Raw genomic sequence first — 14,375 nt, 5'->3', positions numbered from 1 at the left:
GTGGATGGAAAGCAAATGTGGGCAAGGCAGAAAAATCAGTAAAGGAAAGTGGGCACTAGTGAAGGGGTAGGTGTTGAAAAAATACATGCCTGCAACCCAGTCATGAGTCACTTTGTAATCTTATCGTGCCTAAATAAAAAACTCCACAAAACTGAATAAAATATTTCCCTTGAGGAGGGCTCCTGTGATTATCCTTTTAAGAGATATATTCAGTCAAAAATACAAAGCAATATCTATAATTAGTGGGTATTCATATACAGCCACCTACTCCCTTAAATCAAAGATAAGCACGTTTATCATTAATGTTAGTTTTCACAGAATAAATACCACATCATTGTCGTGTGAAAGACAAATATTATGTTTTGGGGTGTGCAACACAGTCTTCAGTACGCAATTTTAAAACAAAAATGTTTTATTCTCTTAAGAGTTCTTATAGATTGAGGAAGTAAATTTACTTAGAATTTTGTTCTACATTTTAAAAACTGCTAAGTTGGTAATTTTGTCTATTTTAAAGATTTTTCTGTAAATGAAGAATGGGAATAAAGAAATTGAATTACATATTATAGTGATGTAGGGTGGGCATTTTTTTTTTCTTTTTGGGTCACACCCTGTGATGCACAGAGGTTACTCCTGGCTCTGTACTCAGGAATTACTCCTGGCGGTGCTCAGGGGACCATATGGGTTGCTGGGAATCGAACCCGAGTCGGCCACGTGCAAGGCAAAACGCCCCCCACACACACACACTGTGCTATCGCTCCAGCCCCAGGGTGGGCATTTTACCATTTGCTGGAGTCCATTTCTGCATGTAAATCTTTCCCTTTTCTTTTGTTGTTGATTTCTGTAGACTCAGAGAGGGCACTGATGTCGGGGAATGCAGTTTCCTGGTTCTTTTAGCCTTTCTTACAGATACTTCTCCACATGGCAAAATGTTTTCAAAAAAGAACATGTACATTACTTTTAAAAAAAGTAAGATAGTTTAATTTTTCATGTAAAAATATATGCACACAAGCAGTTCAGATCAAAAGGAATTTCTGCTTGACTTGCTTAGCTAATTGCCTGAATTCTCTTCTTTGCCTTGAGCATATAAACATTACTTATAGTAGGAACAGCTGACCCTTGTAAATCAATTAATCAATACTGATTAATTCCTTCCCTTCAACTTCAGCTTTCCTTTAAACTAAGATTAGGTTTATGCTCATCCATAAAAAATGAAGACAGACAGAAAATGTTCTGGCAGTATAGAATGGGAACTTGTGTTTGAGTGTCGTCTTAGAAAAGGGAAATTTACATGAAATATTACGGATCACATTCCTAAAAGTAAATACTCCATCTAATACCGGAATTTTTCTAATAGAGTTCTAAAGATAAGATTCAAGTTTAAGCTATCACCTAATAGAATGCAAGGATTTGGGGTAACAGTGGATGCTAGGACCATTCTATGCCAATTTCAAAAGCTTTATTTCTATGGAAAGGAAGAACAGTGAGAGGGAAGACATACTTTTAGCATAATACTGTATTTTATGCATAAAATTAAAAGCACAAATTATTTCAACTTTTCATTAGTCACAATTAGGGATAAAGAAGGAAAAATAGCAAGTGTTTCTTTGTAAAACTAAAGAGATTTTACATTGATAAAAGCAACTATTTCATAGTAAAAACTATATGTCAGTGGCAGAAAGAACACTTGCATACTTTTTAAGATATTTGAGCTTTTCAAAGAAAAGCTTTATTACTTCTCTGTGAAAATTATATGGTATTCTCTGCAAACTACCTTACTGCAGGAGTTTCAGAAAAGACACAAGTAGGATGAGTAACATAAGACTCTCATTTTAGAGTAACTCTGTTTCAATGTTTTCAACAGAAACAATACTGGAAAAACAACCAATATTTCTCCCTCATAAGATATACATCACTCCTAAAACTTTTATAAAATCAACTGAGGCAAATTAGGGGCTTCAAAGCAAGTCACCATGTAAATTGTTAGGAAAAAAATTTGCATTTAAATTGCTCTGTGCAGCTACCTAGAGATTTTCCCCTGGAATGTTTATGGCTCCTTCCCTCCCCCGTTAATACATAAAAAAATACAATTTCATAACCAGTGTATTACAACATCTAGTTGTGTTATGAACAGGCACTTCATTTCATACTGTAGAAACATTCAAAGTGGTTTTGTTCAACCAAACATTCAGTTAAAATACTTAAAAATCTTCGTAATGAATACTTAATAGTGAAGTCACTCAGAAACAATATTAACTCTCCATTTCCATTAGAGAAACAAGGTTATCAATAGCTCTAACATAGGGGGAAATCTCACTTCCTATATTTTTGTTCATAGGAGCTAGGATTGTCCAGAATTTTTTGGAAACCCTCTCCCCAAATATAATATATGTATATACATAGCTGATCTTAATAGATAACTTTTAAGTATAATTTCAACAATCAGCTTTAACATATTCAGATAAAAGAAAAATATTAAATGTGCAAAATGCTCTTTATATATACATTAAAAATTCAACATAATTATAGTTTTAGACATGTATAAAAAGCTGTTGATGGTGAAAGCCTTCAATTGTAGAAACTCTGGTCAGATTAGAGCTTTTGCTTCAGAAACTGTAAACAGACCATTTTAAGTGTCGAAAGTTTTCTCAGTTTTTTCCAATAACGATGCTTTCGAACACATCAAGTCCTTCTTTGAGGTAAACCCGAGCTGAATTAATGCTGTTCAACACCTCTGAGAGAGCTTCTTGAAAGGTTTCATTTGATGCAAGTGAGTCCCAGGCTTCCTGGAGTATAGAGAACCGTCTGGTCTTCTCATCAAGGTGGTACAGGATGTTTCTAAAGAGAAATAAGAGTCAATAGTCTACCCCAAGGCCATATGCATATCAAGAACTGCTACTGATATTTCCAACAGTGATGGCTGCAATAATGGACAGTAAGTCAGAAAAACACAATTTTCATTTTTTAGGCTCTAATAAATTGATATATATAGATGTGCTCATCAAAAACCATCCCTAGCGATGAAAGAGAATTAACATCATTGCCTCCAAATAAGCACATTATTGTTATCAAATAGAACAAAAATTGTTGTGATAAAAAATAACTAAAACTGAAATCATAAAACTTCGAAATTTAGTTGCCAATAAATGTGGGACTGTGATGTATGTTGACTGATTGCAGGACATGTCATCAGTGAAACACAAATTATGTGGATGGAACTGTGTAAGATATTCAACATATAAAGAAAGAAGGAAGGAAAGAAAGAAAGAAGAAGAAAGAAAGAAAGAAGAAAGAAAGAAAGAAAGAAGAAAGAAAGAAAGAAAGAAAGAAAGAAAGAAAGAAAGAAAGAAAGAAAGAAAGAGAAAGAGGAAGGGAAGGAGGAGGAAGGGAGGGAGGGAGGGAGCGAGGGAGGGAATAGGAGGAAGGAAGAAGGAAAAGAAGGAAGGAAGGAAGGAAGGAAGGAAGGAAGGAAGGAAGGAAGGAAGGAAGTTAGGAAGGAAGGAAGGAAGGAAGGAAGGAAGGAAGGAAGGAAGGAAGGAAGGAAGGAAGGAAGTTAGGAAGGAAGGAAGGAAGGAAGGAAGGAAGGAAGGAAGGAAGGAAGGAAGGGAGGGAGGGAGGGAGGGAGAGAGGGAGGGAAGAAAGAGAGGGAGAAAGAGGAAGGAAGGGAGGGAGGAAGGAAGGAAGTTAGGAAGAGAAGGAGGGAGGTTAAAGACAGAGGGGAAGGAAGGAAAGATTGGAGGGAAGGAGGGAGGGAGGGAGGGAGGGAGGGAGGGAGGGAGGGAGGGAGGGAGGGAGGGAGGGAGGGAGGGGAACTTTTCTGCCAGGAATTTTCAACCTTCTACTGATGATATTAATAGTTGAAAAAATATCTGTTGCTACATTTGTCCTATGTTTTGTATGATGGTAAGTAGTAAGTAACCAATATCCCTACTTAGTATTGACCAGTAGCCCCAGTCTATTTGGAATGTTCAGTCCATTTTAGTTTTTTTAATGGACTACCCTAGAATTAAGTGGATCAAACACCAAATTTTGCTTCTCAGTCTTCTGTAGGTCAGAGATCAGAATTCAGGGTACCAGTGGTTGGGTTCTAGGTGAGAATCTTCTTTCTGATTCTAGTCTAAAAATGTCTACCTTGGTGTGGGCACACCCACACAGAGAGATTCCTTACAAGCCTGTGTCCCACCGAGAAGGACATGATCATCTTTGTACTTGATTACTCCTCAAAGGCCCTTCACTGGAGGCTACAGGGATTCATGTTTCTATTTTGCGGGAAATACAAGTTTTAGTCCACTGTTGTGAAAACTAAAAATGTCTTCTTACATCTAAATTTTCCTTAATGTGGCAAAATTGCACCACTCCTGGGGGTACTCAGGGGTGGGGGTGCGTATGGGATGCCAGGGATCCAACCCAGATTATCCTTATACAAAGCAAGTACCGAACTCATTAGACTATAGCTCCAGCCCTGTTTCTTTTATTATTATTATTATTATCTTTATAAAGTAGTTCACAATATTGGATTATATTTAATATTTGGACACTGATCCCACAACCATAACATCTTCCCACCACCCTCATTGAGATGTTTCCATCCCCAACACCATCTCCTGCCCCAAAGCAGAAGTGAAATGATTCATTTGATATTATTTGCCATGAATAAACTGCGTTTATTCGTGATGATGAATTCAAGATGAACTTTCTGTGTTCCCAGAAAGTTTCCTTAGAGGAAAGTGTGTGAAGATGGTTGCATTTCACCCAGGGGCCATTACGCCCTTCTATAAGAGATTACTGACATGTTGTTGAAGATTGAGCCTTGCGTGCTTATATATAGCACTATAGCACTCTTGTCCCGTTGTTCATCGATTTGCTCGAGCGGGCACCTGTAACGTCTTCATTGTGAGACTTGTTACTGTTTTTGGCGTATCTATTATGCTATGGGGAGCTTGACAGGCTCTGTTGTGTGGGCAGGATACTCTCTGTAGCTTGCTGGGCTCTACGAGAGGGACAGGGGAATCGAACCTGGCTCAGCCACATGCCAGGTAAATGGCCTACCCATAGTGCTATTATATATAATATATGTATACCTGTAAATATATATTTCCTTCTTAATTGGTTGCCTTCTACTTTAAACCCCATGAAATATGGTGCACTGCTCTTGGAATATTAGTGGCTTAAAGTATGAGATGTTCAGGAACAGATTCACTCATGGGGGAGACCTGTCTGAGAGTATAGAGAGTGGCCATGAGCCTGGTGGTGGCTGAGTTCTGGAGGCTTTCGGCTGCCAGGGTTGGGTCCCTTGGGTGGGAAGGAGCCTTATCTGCCCCCCTCTGGGATACCTTGAATGAAACAGCCTGGTGTAGAGTCTGGCATCCAGCCCTGTAAAATTTTAATCATAACTACTATAAAATATCTAGAAGGGAGACAATGTGAAAGAATAAAGATGCATCTTGAAAAGTTTAGATATAAAACTCAATCATTATTATGTTGTATCACTCAAAATTAATATTTATAAAATACATCATATATATTAGTAATTATTGCTATAAATACATTGGAGTCCAGAGTCTGCCTGACTTAATTCTAGCAATTAAGCCATGCAGTAACATGCTATAATCATTATTGTAAAAATAAATGAGAAAAGAGATAGCTCTTTTTTAGTTTGTTAACTTCTATAGAATTAAACACATTCCCATATGTTACATGATACAAGAAGTAAGCTGTGGCAAGTTATTATGTCAGATAAATATTCATATCTATTTCCACTCAAATCAGATACAAGTCAGCATAAAAGCAAAAATTTTGAAATTTTAGTTGAAGATGAGTTACTTGGATACTTTCATTGTAATGTTAGAAGAAAAAAATGGATATACACTGAGACCATTTAAAAATTAGTTGATTTTAATTAGGAAAAGCATCAAGAAATTACCTCACAATTCAATTAAGGATTTAAAAAAATAGCATTTTTAAATTTTTATCATATGGAAAGTTTCTACTACTTATTTGCAGACGTCACTCCTTTTTTTCCCAGTTTTATTTTGCATAATGTTTTATTTAAACACTATTTAGCATGTTGCTTAAATTTAAATATATGTATTTTGAACCTCTTCAAAGAAAATAGTAGCATATCGTTTTAACTTTAATATTTGAATGGAAGATGAAAAAAGGGTATCTTTACATTTTTGTCACATAATTCTATATTTTGGGAATTTCCTTACATATAAAATCATTACCTTAAGTGGTACACAGCCATCGCAGAAAGCAAAACCAGTATATTTCAAGGTTAATTGTTCAATATAAAATATTCTATGTCTTTAAAATATTTCAATTAAATTGATATTTCTAAATAAAAGAAACTCATTAAAATCTTTTTACACTCATTTAATATCACCAAATTTTCCTGCTCTTCAACTCTATGTCATCACTTGAACACGTATGTTGCTTGGTTGTCTTAATATATCTTGGCTCTTTCCACTTTAGAAAAAAGCTCATGTGCTCTCTTAAACAAACATATTCTTCCTCTGTTTTTCTGTTTTTCTCCCCAAACATCTTTCTAAGTAAGTTTCATTCAATGAAAAACATCTTGAATCACGAAAGGTAAACAATGTCACCAAATGTGAACCTTAGTTAAAGACTATTAAAATATTTTACCTGTATAATACATACATACATATATATGTCCATCGATTTGCTCGAGCAGGCCCAATAACGTTTTGAGACTTGTTACTGTGTTTGGCATATCGAATACATCACGGGGAGCTTGCCAGGCTCTGCCGTGCAGGCTAGATACTCTCGGTAGCTTGCCGGGCTCTCTGAGAGGGACAGAGGAATCAAACCTGGGTGGGCCGAGTGCAAGGCAAACGCCCTGCAAATTACAGAATTATATATTATCAGAATGCTCAAAGTTGCTGCTGTTTTTAAATGTGGCGACCCTGGGGTAGGAGGTTAGGGTTCATGGTTAGCAGGCATCTGACTCAGGTTTAATTCAGAGCACCATATGGCCTACCCAGCTTCTTTGCATGGCCCAAGTATTATCATAGTCTGACAACTGAACTGATGACCAGCTTAGCCCAAAATTTCTGCTAGGACCCCAAGCCTCCTAAGAACCACCTGGGAGTGCCCCTCTCAGTTATACAAATAAATAAATTTAGAGATTCCTGTTTTTTCAGAGTAGAGCAGATTGGCAATCAACCAATGGTGAATAAAATGAAACATCTAATAGGAAAATAAAATGGAAAGAAAGAAAACATACTTGAAGCATTCATGTCAAGTGTGTGCTATACAACCATGAGAAATTACAATTCCTAGTAATTGATTTCTGCTCTTAACACAAATCTCCTTTACTTTATTTATTATTCATTTATTTATTTATTTATTTTTGCTTTTTGGGTCACACCTGGCAATGCACATGGATTACTCCTGGCTCTGCACTAAGGAGTTACTCTTGGCGGTGTTCAGGGAGCCATATGGGATGCTGGGAATCGAACCCGTGTCGGCCACATGCAAGGCAAACGACCTACCCGCTGTGCTATCTCTCCAGCCCCATCTGCTTTACTTGAATTCAGAACATTTTACATTTTATTTGCAAAGAATTGACTGTGTAATTATCTTCATAAAAACCATCCTATTTGCATATATACATGCATCTCAGTATGGCATGCAGAGACATCAGACCTAATTAAGATATTATTTAATTGAAATCATTTTAGCAGTCATCGCATTTAAAATAACATTAATTCCACCCTCATGCCTATCTTCTCTCATCTGTAACAATTTGGATCTTATAAATGTATTTTATACAGTCATCCTGACCCACAAACAACACAAAGAGACTACTAAAAGGAAAGCATAGTACATTATTGATGACACTAATGAAATTACAACACACATCACTCATTTTAATGGGTCTGTTTCAATGACACATCACGGTGACCAGAAAAGAGCAGTACCAAACTCAGGAACCTAATTAATGACTCCTGGCAGCATTAGTAAGGAGATGAAGAATCTTTACTCAATTAACAAATCTTTTCCACTCAGCTAACGCAAGAGGAAACTGAAAAGACATTTTTTTAAATAACAGCATCTAATGTCTCCATGAGTCATTTTCTTGTGTGTGAATTTAGCAAATTAATGACAGAAATGATGATTCTTTTTCAAAATTTCATCTCATTTTCATGAATGAATAAAAACATACTAAACTTGAATTAATAGTCATACCTATGCTGAGAAACTGCTAAGTGAAATCACACAGGCATTTTTATGGTTTTCAAATTGCCTGAGTATGTATACAAGCTGAATTCAGAGAGAAAAGGCCAACAATATTTCAGACAAGTGTTCCTAATTTAAGTATCGTGCCAACTGAAACCCCTAGTTAACAACAGATTACTGTATTTTTACCAACACTAGAAATATTCTTTGATTTGGATCCTATGTTCACAAGAATTTACAAAACCCTACAGCTGTGCTATTTATGGTGCAAATACCCGTTCAGCTAAATTTAAACTATTCTATACTTAAGCAGAATGAGAGCACTGATCTTGTCAAACCATAGAATACTTGCTCTGCAGAAAACCAAGGCTAAAGACATTCAAAGTACATTGCTTGTGGCTACTATTATTCTCTTCTCCGTATACATAGGGGCACTTAAAAATAGGACTTGTTTCCATCCAGTGGGGAAATCTATTTCTTTATCTCTTGAATCTAGTTAGTTTTCAATATATGCATTGACAAGTATAATGAGGCATATATACATGAGTCTAAGTCTTTATTTTCTTTTCTTTTTTTTCTTTCTTTTTCTTTTTTGGGTCATACCCAGCAATGCACAGGGGTTGTTCCTGGCTCTGCACTCAGAAATTACTCCTGGCGGCTCTCAGGGGACCATATGGGATGCTGGGAATCGAACTCAGGTTGACCACATGCAAGGCAAACGCCCTACCCGCTGTGCTATTGCTCCAACCCCAAGCATAAGTCTTTAAAGATTTTGCATGATTGTTTATACAGATACATGTGAATATATGTATTAAGTATATATATGTATATGAGTATATATGTATATATATGCATATACATGTATATATAGGACATTGCCAAATGTTTTCTAGTTTAAGCAGGGCTGGTTAAGACCTCTCTGGCAGAAGAAAGAACACATGAAGCCGAGAGGAGCTATTCTGCTGAGGTTTTGCCAATGCTGAGTGGTCCTGAGGCAAGTTGGCAGCAAAAGCACTGGTTGCAAACATCAACACAGCCAAATGATACTCAGTCAGGCCCAGACCTGACTGATTTGCCGCTGAGTTAGGTCTAAATGGCCATATTGAAGTATTAATGACAAATTAAAACAACTGTTTACAGTTGTTTAAAGTCACTAAATTTGAGGTTGCTTTCAGTGGAGCAACAGATAATTGATATAATTGGGTAGTGTTTTTCTTCCCTGTGGTAAAGGAAGGGTTTATGTTATGTTATGTGGCTTTAGGCACTCATTCCCTATTCTCTTTTAATTGCTCTGACAAAGTGCAGCGTGTGATGTAGAATGTGACTGGTCTTTAAATGACTGACTGAATTCAGAGGACACAATTGAAAAAAATCACACCAACCAATTCTCCGTGAGATATGTGTTGCGAAATTAGGATACCTGTTTTATACATCAGACATTTGTAGATGTCTATTTATAGAGTTTCAGCTGGCATTTTTCCTCTTACCAAATCATATCACAAACATGCACACTATCATAATTTCTTGTTGCTGTTTAATATAGATCACTCTGCTACAGTGATGGACAGCAGAAATGGACAAACGTTATTGTTTCCATTAAATAAAAAATATAACAAAAATAGTGGAGTGAATGATTGGGTTCTGTACTGTTCCTGTGTCAAAATTTCTCAGTGCATCTAAGTATCTAATTATGTATCAAGAGTTTTCCTTATTTTAAGTAGTTGAGAGATTCTACTTATACAGGACAATGCACGGTTTAATGTGTTAGATTATTAGAGAATATTATTTTACTGTAAATATTTGATGCACCCATCAATATAATCTCTATAAATATAGTAGCACTGTAGCACTATAGCACTGTCTTCCCATTGTTCATCCATTGCTCTTGCGGGCACCAGTACTGTCTCCATTGTGAGACTTGTTTTTGGCATATCGAATACACCACAGGGAGCTTGCCAGGCTCTGCCGTGGGGATGGGATACTCTCGTTAGCTTGCCGGGATCTCTGAGAGGGATGGAGGAATCGAACCCCAGTCGGCCGTGTGCAAGGCAAGCACCCTACCCGCTGTGCTATCGTTCCAGCCAAACTATAAATATGCACTGGAGTACTCACTATATATCTTATATGGGAGAAGCTCGTGGGGAATATCCTAGTTTCAGTTTAACTTGTCCCAACTGGTTCAAATCACCACAACATTGATTTTTACAATTAGAGAATTCAGTTAATGGTCATACTCTAACAAAATGTATTATTTCAGCAATGTGCATACAACCGAATCTTGGGGATGCAATTTGAAGGAAAAATTTCTTTAATATTGTAAGAACAACTGGTTTTTGCTGTTCAAACAGAATCATCTAATCCTTTCCTCTTTTTTAAATGGTATGGGTTATGGTTATAAAAGATGCAGCAGTAGGTCTCTGAGAAAATACAGCCAATAGGCTACTTGCCTTGCATGCAGCCAACCCAGAATCAGTCCCTAGAAACGCATATGATCGTGGGAGTCCTGCCAGGAACGATGCCTGAGCAGAGAGTCAGATGGAAACCCTAGGCATTACTGAGTGTCCTCTCAAAAAATAGAAAAACATGTAACACAACATTATTTTGTCCTAGTAGGAAAATCAGCCTTAATAAGATATTAATTAGCTTCTCCCTAATGGTTTAGTGATGTAGAGCGTTTTTCATGCGCCTTTTGACCATTTGAATTTCTTCTTTGAGGCAGTTTCTGTTCATTCCATCTCCCCATTTTGGATGGGGTTAGAGGTTTTATGCTTACAAAGTTCTACCAGTGCCTTGTATATCTTTAATATTAACCTCTTATAGATGGGTATTGGGTGATTAGATTTTACCACATGATGGGTTGTTTTGGTATCTTGCTTTCTGATCTTTTTCATAAACAAATGGGACTACGTTAAACTAAATGTAGTCTTCTTCTGCACCTCAAAAGAAACAGTAACCAAAATACAGAGGAAGCCCATGGAAAGGGAAAGAATAATTACTCAATATCCAGGTGATAAGGGGTTAATATCCAGGATATACAAGACACTAGAAGAACTATACAAGAAAAAATACCTCAAACCCCATAAAAAATGGGAAGAAGAAATGAACAGGAGCTTCCTCAAAAAAGAAATACAAATGGCCAAAAGGCACATGAAAAAATGCTCTATATCACTAATCGTCAGGGAGATGCAAATCAAAACAAAAATGAGATATCATCTTACACCATAGAGACTGGTACACATTCAAAAGAACAAAAGCAACCAGTGTTGGCATGGGTGTGGGGAGAAAGGGACACTCCTCCACTGTTGGTGTGAATGCCCATCGGTCGAGCCATTTTGAAAACCAATATGGGCATTCCTTAAAAAACTAGAAATTGAGTTTCCATATAACCCTGCAATACCACTTCTGGGAATATATTCCAATGGTGCAAAAAAACACTGTAGAAATGACATCTGCATCTGTACATTCATTGCAGCACTGTTCACAATAGTCGGAATCTGGAAACAACCTGAGTGCCTGAGAACATAAAGAAACTATGTTACATCTACTCAGTAGAATACTACCCAGCTGTTAGGAAAACTGAAGTCATGAAATTTGTGTATAAACACTTGGAAAGTATCATGCTGAATAAAATTACTTTGAATGAGTGGACAGATATAGAAAGACTGCATTCATTTGTGGGATATTTTTAGAAAAAAATAGTCTGAGACTAATATCCAAGGCCAGGGATAATAGGGTCCAAGAGGGTGAATTGTTGGAAGATACCAGAAGTACTTTGGGGGCAGAAGGCAGTTAGGATAGAGAAGGGGCCAGTACAACAATAGTTGAAAATGATTATGCTGGACAAGAACAGAGTGTTGAAAGTAGGTAAAGGGATGTCCATGATAACCTTTCAGTATCTGTACTGTAAACCACAATGCCCAAAATAAAGGGTAGGGGTGGGGAGAGGAGAGAGGGAGAGGAAAAGGAAGAGAATATAAGTGCCTGATATAGGGAGAGGGTAAGGGAGGGAGACTGGGGACACTGATGGTGAGAAATGTCCACAGGTGAAGGGACAGGATGTTGGAACATAGGACTGAAATCCAGTCAGGAGTAACTCTGTAACTGTGTAGGCCACTATGATTAAGCTTAAAAAAGCAACAACTTATAAAATCATAAGATATTAAATAAGGGAGAACTTAGAGGCAGGAACAAGAGAGACTTATTTTTGGACAAATGATAAAGATGTAAGTGAAGTGATGGAATGTCAGGTCTTCTTGAATTTTCAATTATGTGATCTAAGCTACTCTAAGTTAATTGAACAGGATTTATGCCATACATATTGCATTCAGATATGATTCATATTGGCCATATTTTTAAGACCATCCATGTTATCCTTATTAGTTTTATTTTTTATCATAAGAATTTAGACATTTTAAATTTATTAACAACAATAACAATAACACTGTCCTCCCATTGTTGATCGATCCACTTGAGCAGTCCCAGTAAGTCTCCATTGTGAGACCTCTTGTTACTGTGTTTGGCGTATTGAATATGTCATTACCAGGCTTTGCTGTGCGGGCAAGATACTCTCGGTAGCCTGCCAGGCTCTCCGAGAGGGGCGGAGGAATTGAACCCTGCTCGGCTGGGCCGGCCGTATGCAAGGCAAACGTCCTACTGCTGTCCTATTACTCAACTAACTTCTTTGAAAGTAGAAATATTTTCCTTGAAGGTAGAAATTTCTTTGAATAGCAAATATTCTAAATTATTTTAAAACATTTTAAGTCAACATAACATTGCCTATTTTCAACATTATTAAGAATAAGGGTGATTGAAAAACTGAAACTTTAAACATAAATCACAAAAGCTCAAGGTATTTTTTATTGGGTTATCTTGAGATACAGTTACAAAGCTTTCATGTTTGAGCTTTAGTCATCCAGTGATCGAACACCCATCCCTGCACCAGTGCACATTTTTCACCACCAAGTATATTTCTATCTCTAGTACCCCGCTCCATCCCAGTTTAATAAGGGAATGTTTTCAAAAATTACACATAACAACCATAAAGATATCTTTAACATTTGCAGGGGTAGGGGCGGGTTTTGGACCACCACCAGTAGTGCTCAGGGCTTAGTTCTTGCTCCAAGGATCATTCTGTCCCAGAGGACAGTATGCAGTGCCAGGACTTAGAACTGTGTTCAGCTGCGTGCAAAGCAAGCCCCTTTCTTTCTATAATATCTCTCCACCCCAATTTTACAGATCTGTCTCTCATGCTAACTTAGAAAACTTTCACTCACTCAAAGATGCTAAAATATATAATAAATTAAAGAAAACTTTGGATGTTGTTCTTAGTTGAGTAAATTTTTTCACAACTTATTAGGGGATTGATAACTATTTTTGATAGCATAAGAAAACAAAATGCTATGTAGCCAAATGGATCCATAGAGAATTTATTATTTATTTACATTTTAAAAAACTAAAATAATTTAAATTTAAATCTCATTTATTTTTGCAAAATTATACAATTACTGGATAGAAAAATTAAAATTGATTTCATTGAAGTGCTTTGCGGAATAAAAAAAATAATTTTAAAAGTGGTATCAGTTCCAAAGTGATTTTTGACTGAAGGAGTTAATAATCTATTCTTTGTATGTTACTAATATACTAAAATAAATCCAGACAAACTCTACATTTGAACCCTAACTTTCAAAGAATCTAAAATAGGAAAATACTTTTGTAATAATTTTTTATATTTTACTTTTTTTCCTCTCAGAAAAAATTCAGTTTAGATACATTTGGGCTAGATCAATAGCACAGTGGGTAGGACGTTTGCCTTGCACACAGCCAACCTGGGTTTAATTCCTCTGCCCCTTTCAGAGAGCCCGGCAAGCTACTGAGAGTATCTCACCTGCACGACAAAGCCTGGCAAGCTCCCTGTGACATATTCGATATTCCAAAAACAGTAACAACAAGTCTCACAATGGAGACATTACTCAAGCAAATTGATGAACAATGGGAGCAACAGTACTACAGTGCTACTTTTTTCCTCTTAAAAAATTTCAGTTTGGGTACATTTGAGATGTTTTTGTTTAAAGATACTGAAAATAAGGAAGTTTTGAATATAATAAGATTCTTATTTTATTTTCCCATAATTAATATTGATAATTAATATAACAATATAATATAGATCTAAATATATA

At 36.5% G+C, this 14,375-nt stretch overlaps 1 protein-coding gene across 2 annotated transcripts in view; it reads right to left on the bottom strand.

Moving 5' to 3' along the window:
- Positions 1 to 1,492: 1,492 nt before the first annotated feature.
- Positions 1,493 to 14,375, bottom strand: part of NAALADL2 (N-acetylated alpha-linked acidic dipeptidase like 2) — a 1,034,250-nt gene continuing 1,021,367 nt past the window's right edge. For both annotated transcript variants that reach the window (XM_056110705.1, XM_056110706.1), the window contains exon 14: positions 1,493 to 2,835. In XM_056110705.1, coding sequence (XP_055966680.1) covers positions 2,646 to 2,835 — 190 coding nt within the window. In that variant the 3' untranslated portion in view covers positions 1,493 to 2,645. The remainder of the gene's footprint in view (positions 2,836 to 14,375) is intronic.

This window comes from Sorex fumeus, unplaced genomic scaffold (assembly GCF_029834395.1).
Source record: "Sorex fumeus unplaced genomic scaffold, SorFum_2.1 ptg000010l, whole genome shotgun sequence".
NCBI classification, from domain to species: Eukaryota; Metazoa; Chordata; class Mammalia; order Eulipotyphla; family Soricidae; genus Sorex; species Sorex fumeus.
Note: the sequence above shows the minus strand (reverse complement) of the source record. Positions and strands in the feature narration are given on the sequence as shown.